The 15,714-nt window shown below is 29.2% G+C and overlaps 3 protein-coding genes across 3 annotated transcripts; 2 read left to right on the forward strand and 1 right to left on the reverse strand.

The window, feature by feature from the left end:
• Positions 1 to 3,747: 3,747 nt before the first annotated feature.
• Positions 3,748 to 8,890, forward strand: LOC107608380 (homeobox protein SHOOT MERISTEMLESS-like). Its single transcript, XM_016310186.3, has 5 exons — positions 3,748 to 4,106; positions 4,346 to 4,702; positions 4,817 to 5,069; positions 7,172 to 7,443; positions 8,395 to 8,890. The coding sequence occupies exons 2-5, from the start codon at positions 4,385 to 4,387 to the stop codon at positions 8,590 to 8,592; spliced, it is 1,041 nt and encodes a 346-aa protein (XP_016165672.1). The 5' UTR covers positions 3,748 to 4,106; positions 4,346 to 4,384; the 3' UTR covers positions 8,593 to 8,890.
• A 1,077-nt stretch (positions 8,891 to 9,967) lies between these two features.
• On the forward strand, positions 9,968 to 11,439 carry LOC107608959 (ribosomal protein L30 family protein). Its single transcript, XM_016310751.3, has 3 exons — positions 9,968 to 10,086; positions 10,882 to 11,094; positions 11,188 to 11,439. Exons 2-3 carry the CDS (start codon positions 10,903 to 10,905, stop codon positions 11,320 to 11,322), a joined length of 327 nt encoding a protein of 108 aa, XP_016166237.1. The 5' UTR covers positions 9,968 to 10,086; positions 10,882 to 10,902; the 3' UTR covers positions 11,323 to 11,439.
• Positions 11,440 to 11,725: 286 nt separating this feature from the next.
• Positions 11,726 to 15,025, reverse strand: LOC107608958 (Major facilitator superfamily protein). Its single transcript, XM_016310750.3, has 5 exons — positions 14,757 to 15,025; positions 14,531 to 14,651; positions 14,222 to 14,439; positions 13,565 to 14,112; positions 11,726 to 12,803 (listed from the first exon to the last, which is right to left on the reverse strand). The coding sequence occupies exons 1-5, from the start codon at positions 14,757 to 14,759 to the stop codon at positions 11,927 to 11,929; spliced, it is 1,767 nt and encodes a 588-aa protein (XP_016166236.1). The 5' UTR covers positions 14,760 to 15,025; the 3' UTR covers positions 11,726 to 11,926.
• Positions 15,026 to 15,714: the final 689 nt, after the last annotated feature.

A 15,714-nucleotide genomic window follows, 5' to 3' on the forward strand; every position in this document is an offset into this window, starting at 1 on the left:
CCATTTTTACATAATTCGAACCAACTTGGTTCGAATTACACACAAACACACGCACACACTAATTCGAACCAGCTTGGTTCGAATTACACACAGTAATTTATGGTATAATTCGAATTATGCTGTTAAAAAATTAATAATTTATTAAAAAAATTTATTAAAAAAATTATTAAAAAAATTAATAATTTAAAAATTAAAAAAATATATATTTTATTTCATACGTTAAAAAAAAGCTAACAAAATATTTAATTATGGGACTTCTTTAAAATATTAATGAGCTATCAATTCGAATTTCATACGATACTTTTCTGTCTATTTTTAATAGCTCATGAATATTTTTTAATAAATTTTTTTAATAATTTTTTTTAAATTATACTACAAAAAAATTTTATCCTATGCAAAACAATTTAAAAAAAATGGCTTAAAAAAGGTTAGGATTACTATAAAAATTTGTAATGTTCTAATAACTGAGGTAAATACATGCATGTACTCAAATTTTAAATAAAATATTCTACATAGTCAATAATAATTTAGAAATAAAAGAAAATATTTTATTCCATACAAAATAATTAAAAAATATATTTTATTCTATACAAAATAATTTTAAAAAATGGCTTAAAAGATGTTATGAGTACTATAAAAGTTTGTAATATTCTAATGATTTAGGTAAATACATGATAAAAATATTTTTTCTTTAATTTCTAAATTATTAGTGACTATGTAGAGTATTTCTTTAATGTCCTAAGTCATTAGGACATTACAAATTTTTATAGTACTTCTAACATTTTTTAAGCCATTTTTTAAATTATTTTGCATAGAATAAAATATTTTTTTGTGGTATAATTTAAATAAATTTATTAAAAAATATTCATGAGCTATCAAGAATGGGCAGAAGAGTATTGTATAGAATTCGAATTGCTCACCATATAATTTGAATCAGAGTGATTCGAACATCCCCATGCGTAATTTGAATCATGTAATATGTCACCATATAATTTAAATAATTTTATTAAAAAATTATCATGAATATTTTTAAATTTGTAAAAATTTGTATAAAAATTTGTAATGTCCTAATGACTTAGGACATTAAAGAAATACTCCACATAGTCACTAATAATTTAGAAATTAAAGAAAAAATATTTTTATCATGTATTTACCTAAATCACTAGAATATTACAAACTTTTATAGTACTCATAACATCTTTTAAGCCATTTTTTAAAATTATTTTGTATAGAATAAAATATATTTTTTAATTATTTTGTATGGAATAAAATATTTTCTTTCGTTTCTAAATTATTATTGACTATGTAGAGTATTTTATTTAAAATTTGAGTACATGCATGTATTTACCTAAGTTATTAGAATATTACAAATTTTCATAGTACTTTTAACATTTATAAGCCATTTTTTTTAAATTGTTTTGCATAGGATAAAATATTTTTTGTAGTATAATTTAAAAAATTTTATTAAAAAAATTTATTAAAAAATATTCATGAGCTATTAAAAATGGACAGAAAAGTATTGTATGGAATTTGAATTGATAGCTCATTAATATTTTAAAGAAGTCTCGTAATTAAATATTTTGTTAGCTTTTTTTAACATATGAAATAAAATATATATTTTTTAATTTTTAAATTATTAATTTTTTAATAAATTTTTTAATAAAATTTTTTAATAAATTATTAATGTTTTAACAACATTATTCGAATTATACCATAAATTACTGTGTGTAATTCGAACCAAGCTAGTTCGAATTAGTGTGTGCGTGTGTTTGTGTGTAATTCAAACCAAGCTGGTTCGAATTAGTGTGTGCGTGTGTTTGTGTATAATTCGAACTAAACTGGTTCGAACTACATATAAACATGCATTGGTGGATTCATGAAGGAGTTTTGGTTTTGGCTTAAATTTTTGTATTGTATTTACTGTAAAATATATATAATTAAATTATGTATCATTGTTATGTTTGATTTATAATAAATATGAAGATTGAAAAGTATATTTAGAATTAAAATTAAATAAAAATATTTAAAAAAATATTATTATAATTTCAATTTTTGTATCTAAAAATTTTAATTTTTTGTATTTTTACTTTCTAAAAATACTAAAAAGATTGAACTTTTGTGTCTCAAAATTTAAATTTAAATTTTAATCTTTAATCATTAAACACAACACATAATTTTAGTCCTCCAATAATCTTAATTTTAATCCCAAAAAATAAGCACAACCTAACTGACAATGTTAGTATTTCATGTGATACTTAATATAGGTCAAATTTAATTTGTGAGAGAGCCTATAAATTGATTCATGGTTTTTAAAACTATGGATTAAGTTTATCAAGTAGAATGCTCGAAAATCAAATTAATGAATGGACATAGGAAATTTGTTCATATTATGAGATGATTAACATGCACAGTGTGACATAGCAAGAGCAATACATGTGTAGAGTAGTTGTCTGCAAGAAATGAGTTATATGAAAAATGCTATTTGTCAAACTATCAACAGTAGTAGTACACATACATGAACAGTGCTATTCCAAAGACCAATGCAAGGCAAGGAACCTGAGACTAAGATAGTGTGAGATTGTGACTTTTATAACTGCGTTTGAAATAAAGACCAGCAGATAGAGATTAGAAAACAAAAATTAAAAAAATAGATTAAATTATATTTAATATAAAAATATATAAAATTAAATTATATTTTAATATTATATTATATTTATAATATTAAAAGAATTAGAATTTTATATTTTAAAATTAAAATTTTAATTCCGATCTCAATTCACAGAATATAATACTGATACCACTTTTTTTCGTATCTATAGCGTTTGTTTTGAAGTATTGAGACAGAAATTGAGAAATCGAAATTCAGTATTATGTTTGTTAATTCAGAGATTGGTACTAAAATTTTTATTTCTATTTTCAAAATTTTAGTATTTCAGTACTTCCAAAATGTAAGGACACAGGGAACTAAAATTTGTAGAGATAGAGACCGAAACTTTAATAACATTTTATACCTAAAATACTCTCATTTTAATTAATTAATTCCAATTTTATCCTTTGTGCAAATTAAATTATAATTTAATTCTTCTTTCAATTTCTATCTCTTATTTTGCACCAAACAGAATATTAAGATTTATTTAAATCTCTGTCTTTTAGTCTCCGTCTTTCTATCTCTGTCTCTCCACCAAAATGTTAGCCTTGTGTTTGTTTATAGAGACGAGACACTGAGACAGAGAAAAAAACTATGTTTGATAGATGAAACATAAATAGAAATATTATGTCTCTAGACACTAAATTAATATATTTTGTATCTATCTCGACAAAAAAGACACATAGATATTATAAGAGACACAATTTATTTTTCACTTTTTCTTTTATTATTCTTGCTAATTTTTTATAATTATATTTTTTTTCAAATTTTTTAAAAAAATGAGAATAAATTAAATTTTTATAATTTGTTCTAATTTATAATCAAATAAAATACAAGAACACAAAATTTTGTATTTTTATTTTTTATGTCTTATTTTTAGTATCTTATCTTATTCGTGTTGGATTTAAATTTTCTAAAGTTTGAATTTTACTTTAGAGAATAAAGTGTAATCTCTTACTATTTATTTTATAAGTGGGACCAAGAATAAATATGAGATAAAAATTATTCAAAGATAAAAAATTACACTTTATCCTCTAAAACACAAATTTAAAATTTAGAGGATCTAAACTCTATCGTGTTATCTGAAACAAACACCATCTAAACAAAGACTAGCTTGTAGCACACACAAGACAAGACATAAGACATAGATGAATGAGTATGTGTATGAGTATGTATGTAGATGTATGGTGATTTCATTGGGAAGGAAAACTGAGTGTGTTGTTGCAGAGACACACGTTATCCCTGTGTTGTAGCCCCCCTCTCTGTCCGCACCCTCCTCTCTTCACAAAACACAAACTCTCAGTCATATAAACAACCCACTGTTCACCCCTCTCTGTTCCTATCCATTTTCCAATGAACCCCTCCTCCCCTTCTCTCTCCAGTACTCTTTCTTCTTTTTTTATTGACAGAGCCAACAGAACTAGTCCTTAAAAAACACGGGTGGTGTCCATAATTTAGGGTATGTTGGATTTTTGTAGGAATAAACTGAAATAATTAATTTGTTTCAACCTTCATTTGCGGGAGTCCTTTCTGATCTCATCTTATCTGATCTCTGATCTCCCACAATTATATGCAGCAAAAAGCCACCTACTATTATTTTATTATTATTATTATTTGTTTTATTATAATGAAAATGGTTTGCTTATTATTATTATTTATTGTTAACTGATGATGCAAGATTTGTTTGATTGAGAGTAGGGTTTCTTAGCTTCTTCTGCTTCTGCTACTACTTCTTCAATGGACATGATGATGAATATTGACGAATCCAACAACAACAACAACAACAACATGATGAGTAGTGATAGTAATAAGTTTCTTTCGTCTATTATGGCTACTGTCATCAACAAGAACACCAACAATTCTTCTTCTTCTTCACCTTCTACCTTCAACATGCCTCATCATCATAACTATACCAGCCACCACCAGCAACAACAACAAACCGCCACAAACACCAACAGCAACGCCGCCGGAAGTAGTAGTCTACAAGTTAGGGATAAGATCATGGCACATCCTCTCTTCCCTCGTCTCTTATCTTCTTACCTTAATTGCTTGAAGGTCATCATCATCATCATCATCATCAATATATCAATACTATTCTTATAACAAACTACATATGTTCTTTTTTTCTCATAATGTTATTATTATTAATTTAATTTGATGGTATGAAAGGTTGGAGCACCTCCAGAAGTGGTGGGTAGGTTAGAGGAGTTATGTGGAAAGTGTTCATCATCATCATCATCAAGAAGATCAGATAGTAATTCATGCATAGGTGAAGATCCAGGGCTTGATCAGTTCATGGAGGCATATTGTGAGATGCTCATTAAATATGAGCAAGAGATTTCTAAACCCTTCAAAGAAGCCATGCTCTTCTTCTCAACAATTGATTCCCAGCTTAAGGCCCTTTCTCTTTCACCACATTTTGGTATATCCATAAACATTCATTAATTCAATTACCCTTTTAATTAAACAATATCTAAAGTTTCTTTACATAACATAACATCCATAATTATATATTTATTTTATTTAAAATAATAATTAATAAGTCTTAATAATTAATAAGTCTTAAATAAGCCAAGAAGCAATAGCTTAAATGGTATAGTCTCTCCATACTCAATTAAGAGGATGTGGATTCGAGTCTCTATATTTTCGGTAAAAAAAAAAAAAAAAAAAAGTCTTAAATAAGACAATTTTGGAATGTTTGGACTGGTTTTTTATTTTTTATTGTCTTTGATAATATATATGATCATCATGTGTGACCTATTGAAAAGAAAGAGACAGAAAAGAAAACCCTAGAAATTAACCCTCCTTTGATAGTTATGCCCATTTAGCCATGGGAATTGAATCTTCAGAAGAAGTGTCCTTCATAGTTTATAATTAAATTAGTTGGTATTAAATGTTAAATATTAAAAATTGTTGGCAAATAGAAAAAGTAATAATTATATATATACACATATAAACCACTTGGGGAAAAAAAATTAATACTAAGGAAAATAGGAAATGATTGTTTCATATATATCTAAAGAATGTTTACGAAAATAAATGATAGATTGTGATGATATATATAATATTTTCATTTAAAAATGTTCATTTGAATATCTCTTGAATGAGTTGGATACCAGTCAAATGATCATTCTCATCATAAATAGTGTCATTAGAGTTTTACATGAACTTGATTAAAAGTTCGAATCAATTATTTAATGGGTCCAATGTGTTTGAAAAATTGTATTTTCCCCCTTTTTAGTTATTATTCAAATGATGAAAAATTTATTCTTAATGCTTCCCAATTAAGTGATCAATTCATCATAATTTTCGTTTGGTCATGGTTTGCCCCATTGTTATTAGTGCTTATTTCTTCTTTTTAATTGTTTCTTCACTTCATTTAAATATGTAAATGATTTTGTCTTGGTCAAATTAAAGTCCTTTAAGGAGTAGTTGATAGAAAAAGGAAACTTCTTGTCTTGTTTTCTCTTGTCATGTGTTTCTTTTATCAAATTGTTCCCTATGCAGTAGTTTAATTTGTTAGTTTCTCAAATTAATTGAATCTGTCACTACTGTTTTTTATGTGTGGTTATTTTTCATTCTTTTCATCTCTTTCTGTATGCACTTTAATTTATCAATGGTCTTGAATAGTTTTTATTTATTTATTTATTTATTTATGTAACAATAGCTTCTTTTTTGAAATTGACTAAGTGTGATTAGATCATTGATTAGATGCATTAATCAGGCTTTTAGCAAAAGGTTATTGTCTTTTGTAAGTGTTGACATTCTTAATGAAGACTTGCAAGTCACTTTTGCCATGTTATGTAAGTCTAACTTAACTTAATAAAGAAAATGCTAATCAAATCTCTTTTGACATTTTTTTTTTTTATTTTTTCCCCACTTGGTGACCACTCTTGGCATATGATTAATGATTGTCATATAATCTTTAGGTAATCTTAGATGTTTTTGGATAATTCAAGGAAAATTCCTACTTAATTACATAACTAATACAATGCACCGTCTTTCAGATATACTAGAGCATGCTTAATTTTAAAGAACATTCTTAACCCCTCATTTTTTTTATAATATTTAGTCATTATATTAAAAAAAATACTTGAATAAAGTAATGAGTGTATCTGGAGTACATATTAAATGTGTATCAAAATTTTACATTTATATATTAAAAAAGTTTTACACTATCATTTAATTAAATTCATTTATTCAGATAATTTTTTAAATAATAAATTTGCAAATTAGTTATTTTTGATAATGTGACAATTTACTATTAAATATTTATGTAAAATTATTTTACACATGATTTGTGAATGAAAATTAAATTATATATATATAGTCTTCCTTGGCTAATGATATAATATTTTGTGATATATGTCATGCTATATATATAGACACATATAGTCAATAATGATAGGGACTAGCAAGTGCATGCAATTTTAATTAATTACTTGGTGTGACATATTCTACCTGCAACATTTATTGAAGGTTTTTAATATTATTCCATATTGTTGTGGTAATTTTATTTGAAAGGTACTAATCATCAAAGTGAATCATCATCATCTTTACTACAAAATGAGGTTGATGTGCTTGATGAGAACAACAACAATAATAGGAACATGGATACAAGTCAAGCTGAAGAAGACAGGGAACTAAAGATCCAGCTTCTGAAGAAGTACAGTGGATATCTTGGTGGACTCAAGAAGGAGTTTCTCAAGAAGAAAAAGAATGGAAAGTTGCCAAAAGAAGCTCGCCAGCAGCTTCTTGATTGGTGGAACAGACATTACAAATGGCCTTATCCTTCGGTATGTGTATATATGTCACAACTTTCTTAATAACTTTTTTTTTTTGGTGACTTCTTTCTTAATAACTTGAATAAACCATTTTACATCTTTACATCTCTCTACATATATAGTTTATGGATAGGTTTAATTACTTTGTCGGCCCTATAGTTTTACTAATTAGGACTCTATATTTTTTTTTTTCTTTTTGATTGAGTCCTTATACGATATCAAAATTTGTAATCAAGTCCCTGAAATGACAAAACGTTAGAATTAACGGAATATTCTGTTAAATAAAATGAATATGCCTAACATTTAACCGAATATTATGTATAGTTTAATAGAATATTCTGTTAATTTCAACGTTTTTGTCACGGTAGATACTTAGTTACAAAATCTGATATGGTATAGAACCCAATTAAAAAGAAAAAAAAAGTATACGGATCTAATTAATTAAAAATTAGGTAAAACTATAGGGATCGACGGAGTAATTAAACCTTATGGATATTGAGAATAGAGATGTAGATACAAAATATTTGGTGATGGTGTATACAATGCGATTTGATGTCTTTTTAAGTAGTTATTTTAGCTTATGTATAATACACTATTGATTGTCTGTCTAAAACTAACTTTTTTATACTCGTATAGCTAGTATGAAAATTTAATTCTTTCTTTGTGAGAAATTTTTACTAAAAAATTTGTTACATTTATTTGTCACTAAAAATTTTTTGGTATAGTATACTAAATGATATGTGCCACATTTTTTACTTGATGTTCCTTTGCAAGAAGATATAACATTATTTGAGATCATATTACATACTCTCTTTTATTCCAAATAATTATTTAGATAAATTGCTACATTAATAAACGTAATAATGTGCTTAGATTCAGATACAATACTTTTAAATGGTTTACACTGTCAATGTATCAAAATTAAATTCGAGAGTAATATAATTAAGCGTGATGTTGATACAGGAATCCCAGAAACAGGCACTAGCAGAATCAACAGGGCTAGATTTGAAGCAGATAAACAATTGGTTCATCAATCAGAGGAAACGCCATTGGAAGCCTTCTGAGGACATGCAATTTGCTGTTATGGATGCAACTAACCACTACATGGAAACTATCATGTGCAAGCCATTTCCCATGGATACCATGCCTATTCTATTTTAAGTTTTTAACTATGCAAATGCATATGCTATATATGTATAATATATAGTATTTATAGCTTGTATGAACTTTTAACTGTTGAGCTGAAACCCTTTTTAGATTTCAAGTTACCTTAGGTCTTGAAGCTGCTTTAATTATGAAGCTAAGCATGCAAGTTTCCCTATTATATATATGTATCCTTCAATCTCTTGAAGTGTTAGTTATATAGCCTCTTGAATTTTTTGTGGAACATTAAGGAGACTTTTAATTTGTATGATGATCTATTTATTTAATTAGTCAATTGCAGAAGTAGAAATTGTTTTAACATTTATCTTGCTAGGTCAAAGGATCCATAGTCTTGCATGATTATTTATCATGCATAATTAGAATTTAGTAAAGTGAAAACAATAGGCTATATTTATATCCCAATATAAAGAGAGATTTTTGAAATAAATCATTATCAAAACATATGGAAGCTAAGCTTGCATTGCCTCTCGTGCTGAACAATTTAGGGTTTTGATGGAAATGTTATGGTGTATGTTTTGTTTACATACCTTAACAGTGTAAGTGTATTATCATGTTTTTTAAACCTTCCTCAGATAAATTATATTATTGATTAGGTGATTATTATAGTGTTTAAAAGTGTTTGTCTAATTTATTAAAAAGAATTAAAAATTAATATTTAATTTTAAAAGTATAAAAGTAAATAATTATTAAATATTCAAAATTTATTATAAAAAGTAAGTTAGACAGAAGTTAAGCATCAAATTATAGGTACTATAAAATTCACCTATTGATTATGCGCAATTCATACCATAATAAGTTAAAAGCAGTGTTAAAAGTTAACCTATCTAGAATCCAAGCTTTCTCCACAAATTACACCATCATCATTTGAAGCAATTCTCTTTCAAAATCCAGCGTAATTTGCTATGGGCCCATCATCACTAGTTATAGTATGGTCCATATATATATATACCTTAACTAAAATTTATCCTTTTATATGTTCAAAAGTAGTGGGCTTTTTGAATAAAAAAGAGTAGTGGGCTTTTAGGCCCCATTTTAATTACCAAAAAAAATGTTCAAGAGTAGTTATGTATTAATTCTTTTTTAAAAGAGCACGTTTGTTTTTATTCCAAATAATCACAGTTAGTATGAATAAATTTTCATCTAATTTTTCGTAAGAAAAACGAATTTGTAGAAGTATTTTTTAAACCAAAGAAAAAAAAACCCTATACTATTATTAGTTATTGGGCCAAAAGATACCCTTTTTTTGTCCAGCCCAATCTGATTCGTCACTACGATCTATTATAAAAACCGAAAAAGAAAGTTGTTCGTTTCTTTCCAAAATTGTACGTTATGACTATTGTACCCTTGTGTCTTCGGAAATTTACAATCTTGTCCCAACCTTTGAAAAGCAGGGTTCATCTTCTTCTAGACGAGTTATGCAGCTGCCACTTCCAGCTTTGCACCTTAGTGCTGCTACTTCCATCTCCATCGCCATCTCCACTCAACTTTCAGGTCAGTTTCTCTCTCTTTCCCCCATGCTAGGTTCGATGTAGTTTTGTATGCGGATGGTAGGGTTTCTTTATGAATGCAAATTTTGGGTCTTTTTTCAATTAGTTGTATCAAAACTTGGAAGATTATAGGTTACAGTAATGAAATCTCAGTAAAATTCGTCCTCAGTGGATCAAAACTCATCACATTCTCAAGTTCTCAGTGTGCTATTAGCTGCAGAATTATTATATGTGCCTCCTTTCCGAGCCTCTTCCTCCTCTCTTCTGTCTTCTGTGTTCTATTATTGCTGGGATCTGTATATATGTTAGTTTGTTAATTAGAGCACATTTTGGCAAACTATATTAGGGAAATTAACTATTTTTTTTTTTAATTTGATATCATATTTGCAAACCTGCTGGATCTAAAGGAATTAAATAAAAAAGGGGACTCATAGCATTGTAGTTTTCCTGGTCAATTATATTGATCTTGATCCTTGATTACCCAATTAGTTATTTGTTATGGTTTTCATGCTATATGCACTAAGGTTTTTTGAATGATTTTGATAAATTCTAGTCTTTTATGCACATTTTTGTTACTTATTTGTGTGAATTTGTAACCAATTAAGCTGCCATTTTATCTAGTTAAAGAGATATAATTACAATCGAATTCAAAATAATCATTTTTTTTCTTCCCTTATATCAATTGAATGCCTTCAAGTTTTGTTTGAATGTAACTTAACTACCTTTATGCTTGTAATGTCAAATTTGGAGATCATGTTAGAAGAAACGGTTACATGCACTTGATTCATACTTATTGCAGTTCTGACGTCAACTTGAAGTCATGAACGCATTCAAGGCATACAAGGCATGCGTCCCGATTGCTTGGAGCCCCAATATTTATATAACTCTGGTGAGAGGTATTCCTGGAACCAGGAGGCTCCATAGACGCACTTTGGAAGCACTACGCCTGCGCAAATGCAATCGAACTGTCATGCGATGGAACACACCTACTGTTAGGGGAATGCTCCAGCAGGTTCTAAGTTAATCTCTATAGGAGTCCATTCTCTTTTCAAAATGCACTTGTTACTCTGTATGCTAACATTGATAGGCTTCATAATCCATATAGGTCAAGAGGTTGGTTGTTATCGAGACAGAGGAAATGTACAAGGCACGCAAACAGAAGGAAGAAGCGCACCAGGCTCTGCGTCCTCCATTGATAATTAGTCATCAACCAGCTTCATCAGCTACTGGTTCTTTATAATAAGGCTTCTGTTTTTCTTTAGAGATATCATCATCTTGGTACTTAAACTATCAATGTGCAAGTTAAAAGCTTGGTTTTGGTTACCAAGTGATTCAATGGATCAATCCTTACTCTGAAGATCATGTTTTAATTATTTAGCTCTATAGGTGGAAATTCACATACAGTTGTCTTCATGTGAAGTTGCTGGTTAAAAACCATTAGATAATTTGACATGTTCGACTAAATTATTATATAACGGCTTTCAACTTTCAACTTCCCATGAAAAAAACTGCATATGAGTGTTCACCGCAATTTTGTAGTCTTTTTAACATTAGTCAAATTCATGCCTCGTATGTATGAAACATGGCTAGAAAGGGGTTCAATGGTTTTATTCATTTTCTATATGATTATCACTTTTGGAACATAACATAAAATGCAGCTTGAGCATTTGATATATATTTCACAATACATAAAAGTATATGAAAATTGATATAGTTCAAACGAATATTGTGCAAAAAATGTTCTGCAAATCACTCAAATTAACAAAACATGGTGTTCTTGCACACTATACATATGGGGCCAAATAAATTGACCAACTATTTTAAAGAATATATACATATATGCCCTAGGCTTCTTCCTTTCCATCAACACCAATGATCACATCATTTGCACTCACCAGTTCCTTTTCTCCACTGTCATTATTAGGCTTCATGTTGTTCTGAACTTTGTATTGATGCCTCATTGCCAAGACAACGAAGAGTATGAAATTCAATGCTCCTAGTATAGCCAGCATCCAATAGAAATAGTCCAATTTGCCCTTGTTCATGTTGCTCTTGAGCCATTTTTTATTAGTTACCTTGTCCACTATTGACACCAATAAGCTGCTAACAAAGAACCCCATTGAGAGGGTAGTTAGAAAAAAACCAGTGCTGAGAGATTTCATCCTCTCCGGTGCCTCCCTGATGAAAAACTCGAGTTGTCCTACATAGGCAAATGCTTCGCCGGCACCTACGAGAAAAAACTGAGGGACTAGCCAGAACGCGCTTATAATAGTGTTATTCTTAACAGCATTCTCCCTTCGTTCTCTCTCAATGTTTGCCGAAACCACCATGGCGCAGATGGAGAAAACGAGTCCAATTCCAACCCTCTGAAGACTTGTGAGCCCTTGGGTGTTGTGAGTGAGTTTCCGAGCCAATGGCACGGTGAGTTTCTCGTTCAGGGAAGTGAAAAGGAGAATGGTGATGAAGAGAAAAGCTGATAGTGATCCTGAAGGGACAACAAAAGAAGAAACTTTTCTGTCCATGAATGTAGCTTGCTCTATGGTGAAGGTGTTCATTTGGGAATAAATTGTCCAGAAGAGAATGCATGTTGACCAAATGGGGATGAGCTTAATTACCATCTTAACCTCCTCAACCTCAGTTACTGTTGAAACTAACCATACATCGTTCTTGTTTTCATCTTTTGAACAGTTCTCATCTAGGATAGCAGCTTTGTCAAGGAACCTATTAAACAGAGCCATGCAGTTAAAATCCATAATTTGATTCAAGGTTGTAATTTAGCTCATTGTCACAAGAGCTTTAAATCTTTCATTTTTGTTCAAAATACGTAGAAATATATAGTTTTTCTTTTCACCCAAAATCAACTATGCTTTAAGAGTGATTGATAATTTGTAAAGATTTAAGAAGGATTGAACAAAAAACAACAGAACAAAAAGTTAAACTCACCTACTTAGTTAAGAAACATCTTACATCTACATCAAATAGGAAAACAGTTAAAGTGGTAATGAATCTTAGCTTGACATAAGATTACAAGGTGTGAAAAAAAAGTGGTCACATATGCAGATGTGCAAATAAGCTCTGTCTACGTGTAATTCTTTTTCCAACTTAAATTCCTCTTTTTATTTATTTATTTATTTGATCTAATGACTTGCCAATCAAAAATTGAAAAATATGTCCTTTTCTACAAGGACAACACATAGAAGACAATGAAAACACAACACATTTAAATTTTTAAAAACAAAAGTTTTTAATAGTCCCGTGATTATGAAAGTAACCACTATGTCTATCACAACCACAGACATTATATCATACAAATCTTTTCTAATTGGTGTGCAATAATTGAACAACAATATAAGCAAAAACAACCTCATGTCAAAATTTTACACGATTTAATCATGTCTAATCTTAGACCACACATGATTAAGTCGCGTAAAAATCCGACGTTAACTTATTCAAAACGATTTAAAACAACTGTAATTGCATACCTATATTTCTCTGTATATGGTACATTAGCTTCATGGTAGCCATTGAGAAAGCTAGGATCTGATGGCATAGAAAGATTCCTCTTGTTCCAAGCCAAAATCAAAACCCTCCATATAACAGTTAAAGGGCTACCTTGAGGCCTCTTGAATCTATAGAATGGTGTTCCACAAAGCAAAATAGCAACAGCAAGAACCATTGTCCCTGCTGAGATTCCATATCCCCAACTTCTTCCTACATTATCTTGGATATACACAAGAACCACCACAGCAAATAAGGATCCAATGCTGATGAAGAAGTAGAACCTATTGAAGAAAAAGATCATCTTCTTTTCCTCCTTAGGATCTGTGGTATCAAACTGATCCGATCCAAACCCGGAGACATTGGATTTTATTCCTCCTCCACCTAATGCTATGGTGTAAAGTGCTACAAATAGAAGAGCCAATTGTTTTCCACTGGCTTGAATGCATTCATGGTGTTGTTTTCTTACTTCATTGCATTGAGGAGGCCTCATTGAAGGAATGGCTGTTGCCACAGTTAACAAACACACTCCCTGCAATAATTATACAAAGTGTGGAATTTTTAGTTAATAATACACTTGATATTATTATATATTGTTCTTGTAACCATAACACAAGAAATTGAACATGAAACTAAGTTACCAGAGCAGCTATGGTTGCAGATATAGCAACAGTAATGTATCTGCCAAGTTTTGCATCAGCTAAGAAGCCACCAAGGAGGCCAAGAAGGTTGAGAGTTCCCATAAAATTGGTCAATATTGTAGCAGATTTTGCTGATGGAAGATTCAAAGTTCCAACCAAGTATGTCACCAAGTTCATAGATATTCCCATAACACATATTCTTTCAGCTAGTTCAGTTCCTGCATAGTGAAAAAAAGTATGCAAATTTAGAATTCAAATTAGGACTCAAATTTCTTTGGATTGAAAAAAAAGAAGAAAAAAAAAAGGTACCTAAGATGAGCCCTGCTGCTAGCCATCCTCCGGTTTTCGACTTATCTGCCGGGTAGCCTCGAAAATCGAGTGCCGGAATGCCTTCAGAACCTTCTTTCTCACCATGGTTTGCAGCAAGAACCTATCATAAGAAGTAGAAAGATGCAAAAAGATAGAAATTAAACCATCATGAAGGTACTATACTGAATTACTGACATAAATTCTTGAGAATCAAGTTACTATATACCATGTCTTTATCTTTGTTAGAGAATCCTACAATGAAATTTCAGCTCCAACAAGATGATTGAAGAGAAGAAAAACTGTGAAAAATGTTTTTCTTTTGATAAGATGTTATATGCTGAAGGGTAACTCAATAATTTTTTGGCTCCACTTTTTGATGTGATATTGAGAAATGAATATGCATATACTTTGTGTCCTTATGTTTTGGAGTTACATATATAGGGCTATAAAAGCTGTGTTACTTTGGCCATACATGACTTATTGATAACAAGTAACAGGACTTGAAAAGTGATAGGATTTGCATTCTTAACTTGCCACCTTAAAGTAACGGTTATCATGAACAATGTGGAATCATATATACATATAGATTCCCTATAATAAAAGGCATCTTATTAGTAGCTTCATTAATTACCAATAATCAATATACCTGTTGTTCAGTCTTGTTCACTCTTATTTATCTTTGTTTTTGTACCTGATTTAATTTGGAAAATTCTAATTCACCAACTATCAACCGGGATAAAATCAGAATTTTTTTTAGTCAAAATTAAAAATTCAAATTTTAGTCAGAGAATAAATGAATAATTTAACCATCTTTAATTACTAATACAATTATTTAAGAGTATTTTTAATGCTAATTCTAATTTTAGTTTTATTTTGGATCCTACAAAAATATTTGTAGGATCATGTCATAAATAGTGATTTACAATTAAAAGTAAAACTTGCTCCTCTAATGTTTAATTTTAGTTTATTTAAAATTTTATATTATTTTTAATTATTTTATCAATATAATTATACGAGTGTCAAAATTTTATTAGTTCTTCATCAAAATGATACCGTATCTCTAAGGTGATACCAATTTTATTTTATAAATCAATTTCAATACATATTTCAATTATAAATCAATTTATTTTTTTAAAGTACCAAAAATGATACTTTAAAAATACTCTATTAGAGATGTTCTAAAG

This window comes from Arachis ipaensis, chromosome B7 (assembly GCF_059453495.1).
Source record: "Arachis ipaensis isolate K30076 ecotype BB chromosome B7, ASM5945349v1, whole genome shotgun sequence".
NCBI classification, from domain to species: Eukaryota; Viridiplantae; Streptophyta; class Magnoliopsida; order Fabales; family Fabaceae; genus Arachis; species Arachis ipaensis.

What these genes read in the sequence shown, in the direction of transcription:
- LOC107608380 (XM_016310186.3), top strand. Translation starts at nt 4,385, where the DNA reads ATGGACATGATGATGAATATTGACGAATCCAACAACAACAACAACAAC. An exon ending in CTTACCTTAATTGCTTGAAG is followed by an intron (nt 4,703 to 4,816) that starts GTCATCATCATC and finishes ATGGTATGAAAG; the next exon opens with GTTGGAGCACCTCCAGAAGT. An exon ending in TTCTCTTTCACCACATTTTG is followed by an intron (nt 5,070 to 7,171) that starts GTATATCCATAA and finishes TTTATTTGAAAG; the next exon opens with GTACTAATCATCAAAGTGAA.
- LOC107608958 (XM_016310750.3), bottom strand. An exon ending in CTGCAACCATAGCTGCTCTG is followed by an intron (nt 14,113 to 14,221) that starts GTAACTTAGTTT and finishes TAATTATTGCAG; the next exon opens with GGAGTGTGTTTGTTAACTGT. An exon ending in CCATATACAGAGAAATATAG is followed by an intron (nt 12,804 to 13,564) that starts GTATGCAATTAC and finishes TCTGTTTAATAG; the next exon opens with GTTCCTTGACAAAGCTGCTA.
- LOC107608959 (XM_016310751.3), top strand. Translation starts at nt 10,903, where the DNA reads ATGAACGCATTCAAGGCATACAAGGCATGCGTCCCGATTGCTTGGAGC. An exon ending in TTAGGGGAATGCTCCAGCAG is followed by an intron (nt 11,095 to 11,187) that starts GTTCTAAGTTAA and finishes TAATCCATATAG; the next exon opens with GTCAAGAGGTTGGTTGTTAT.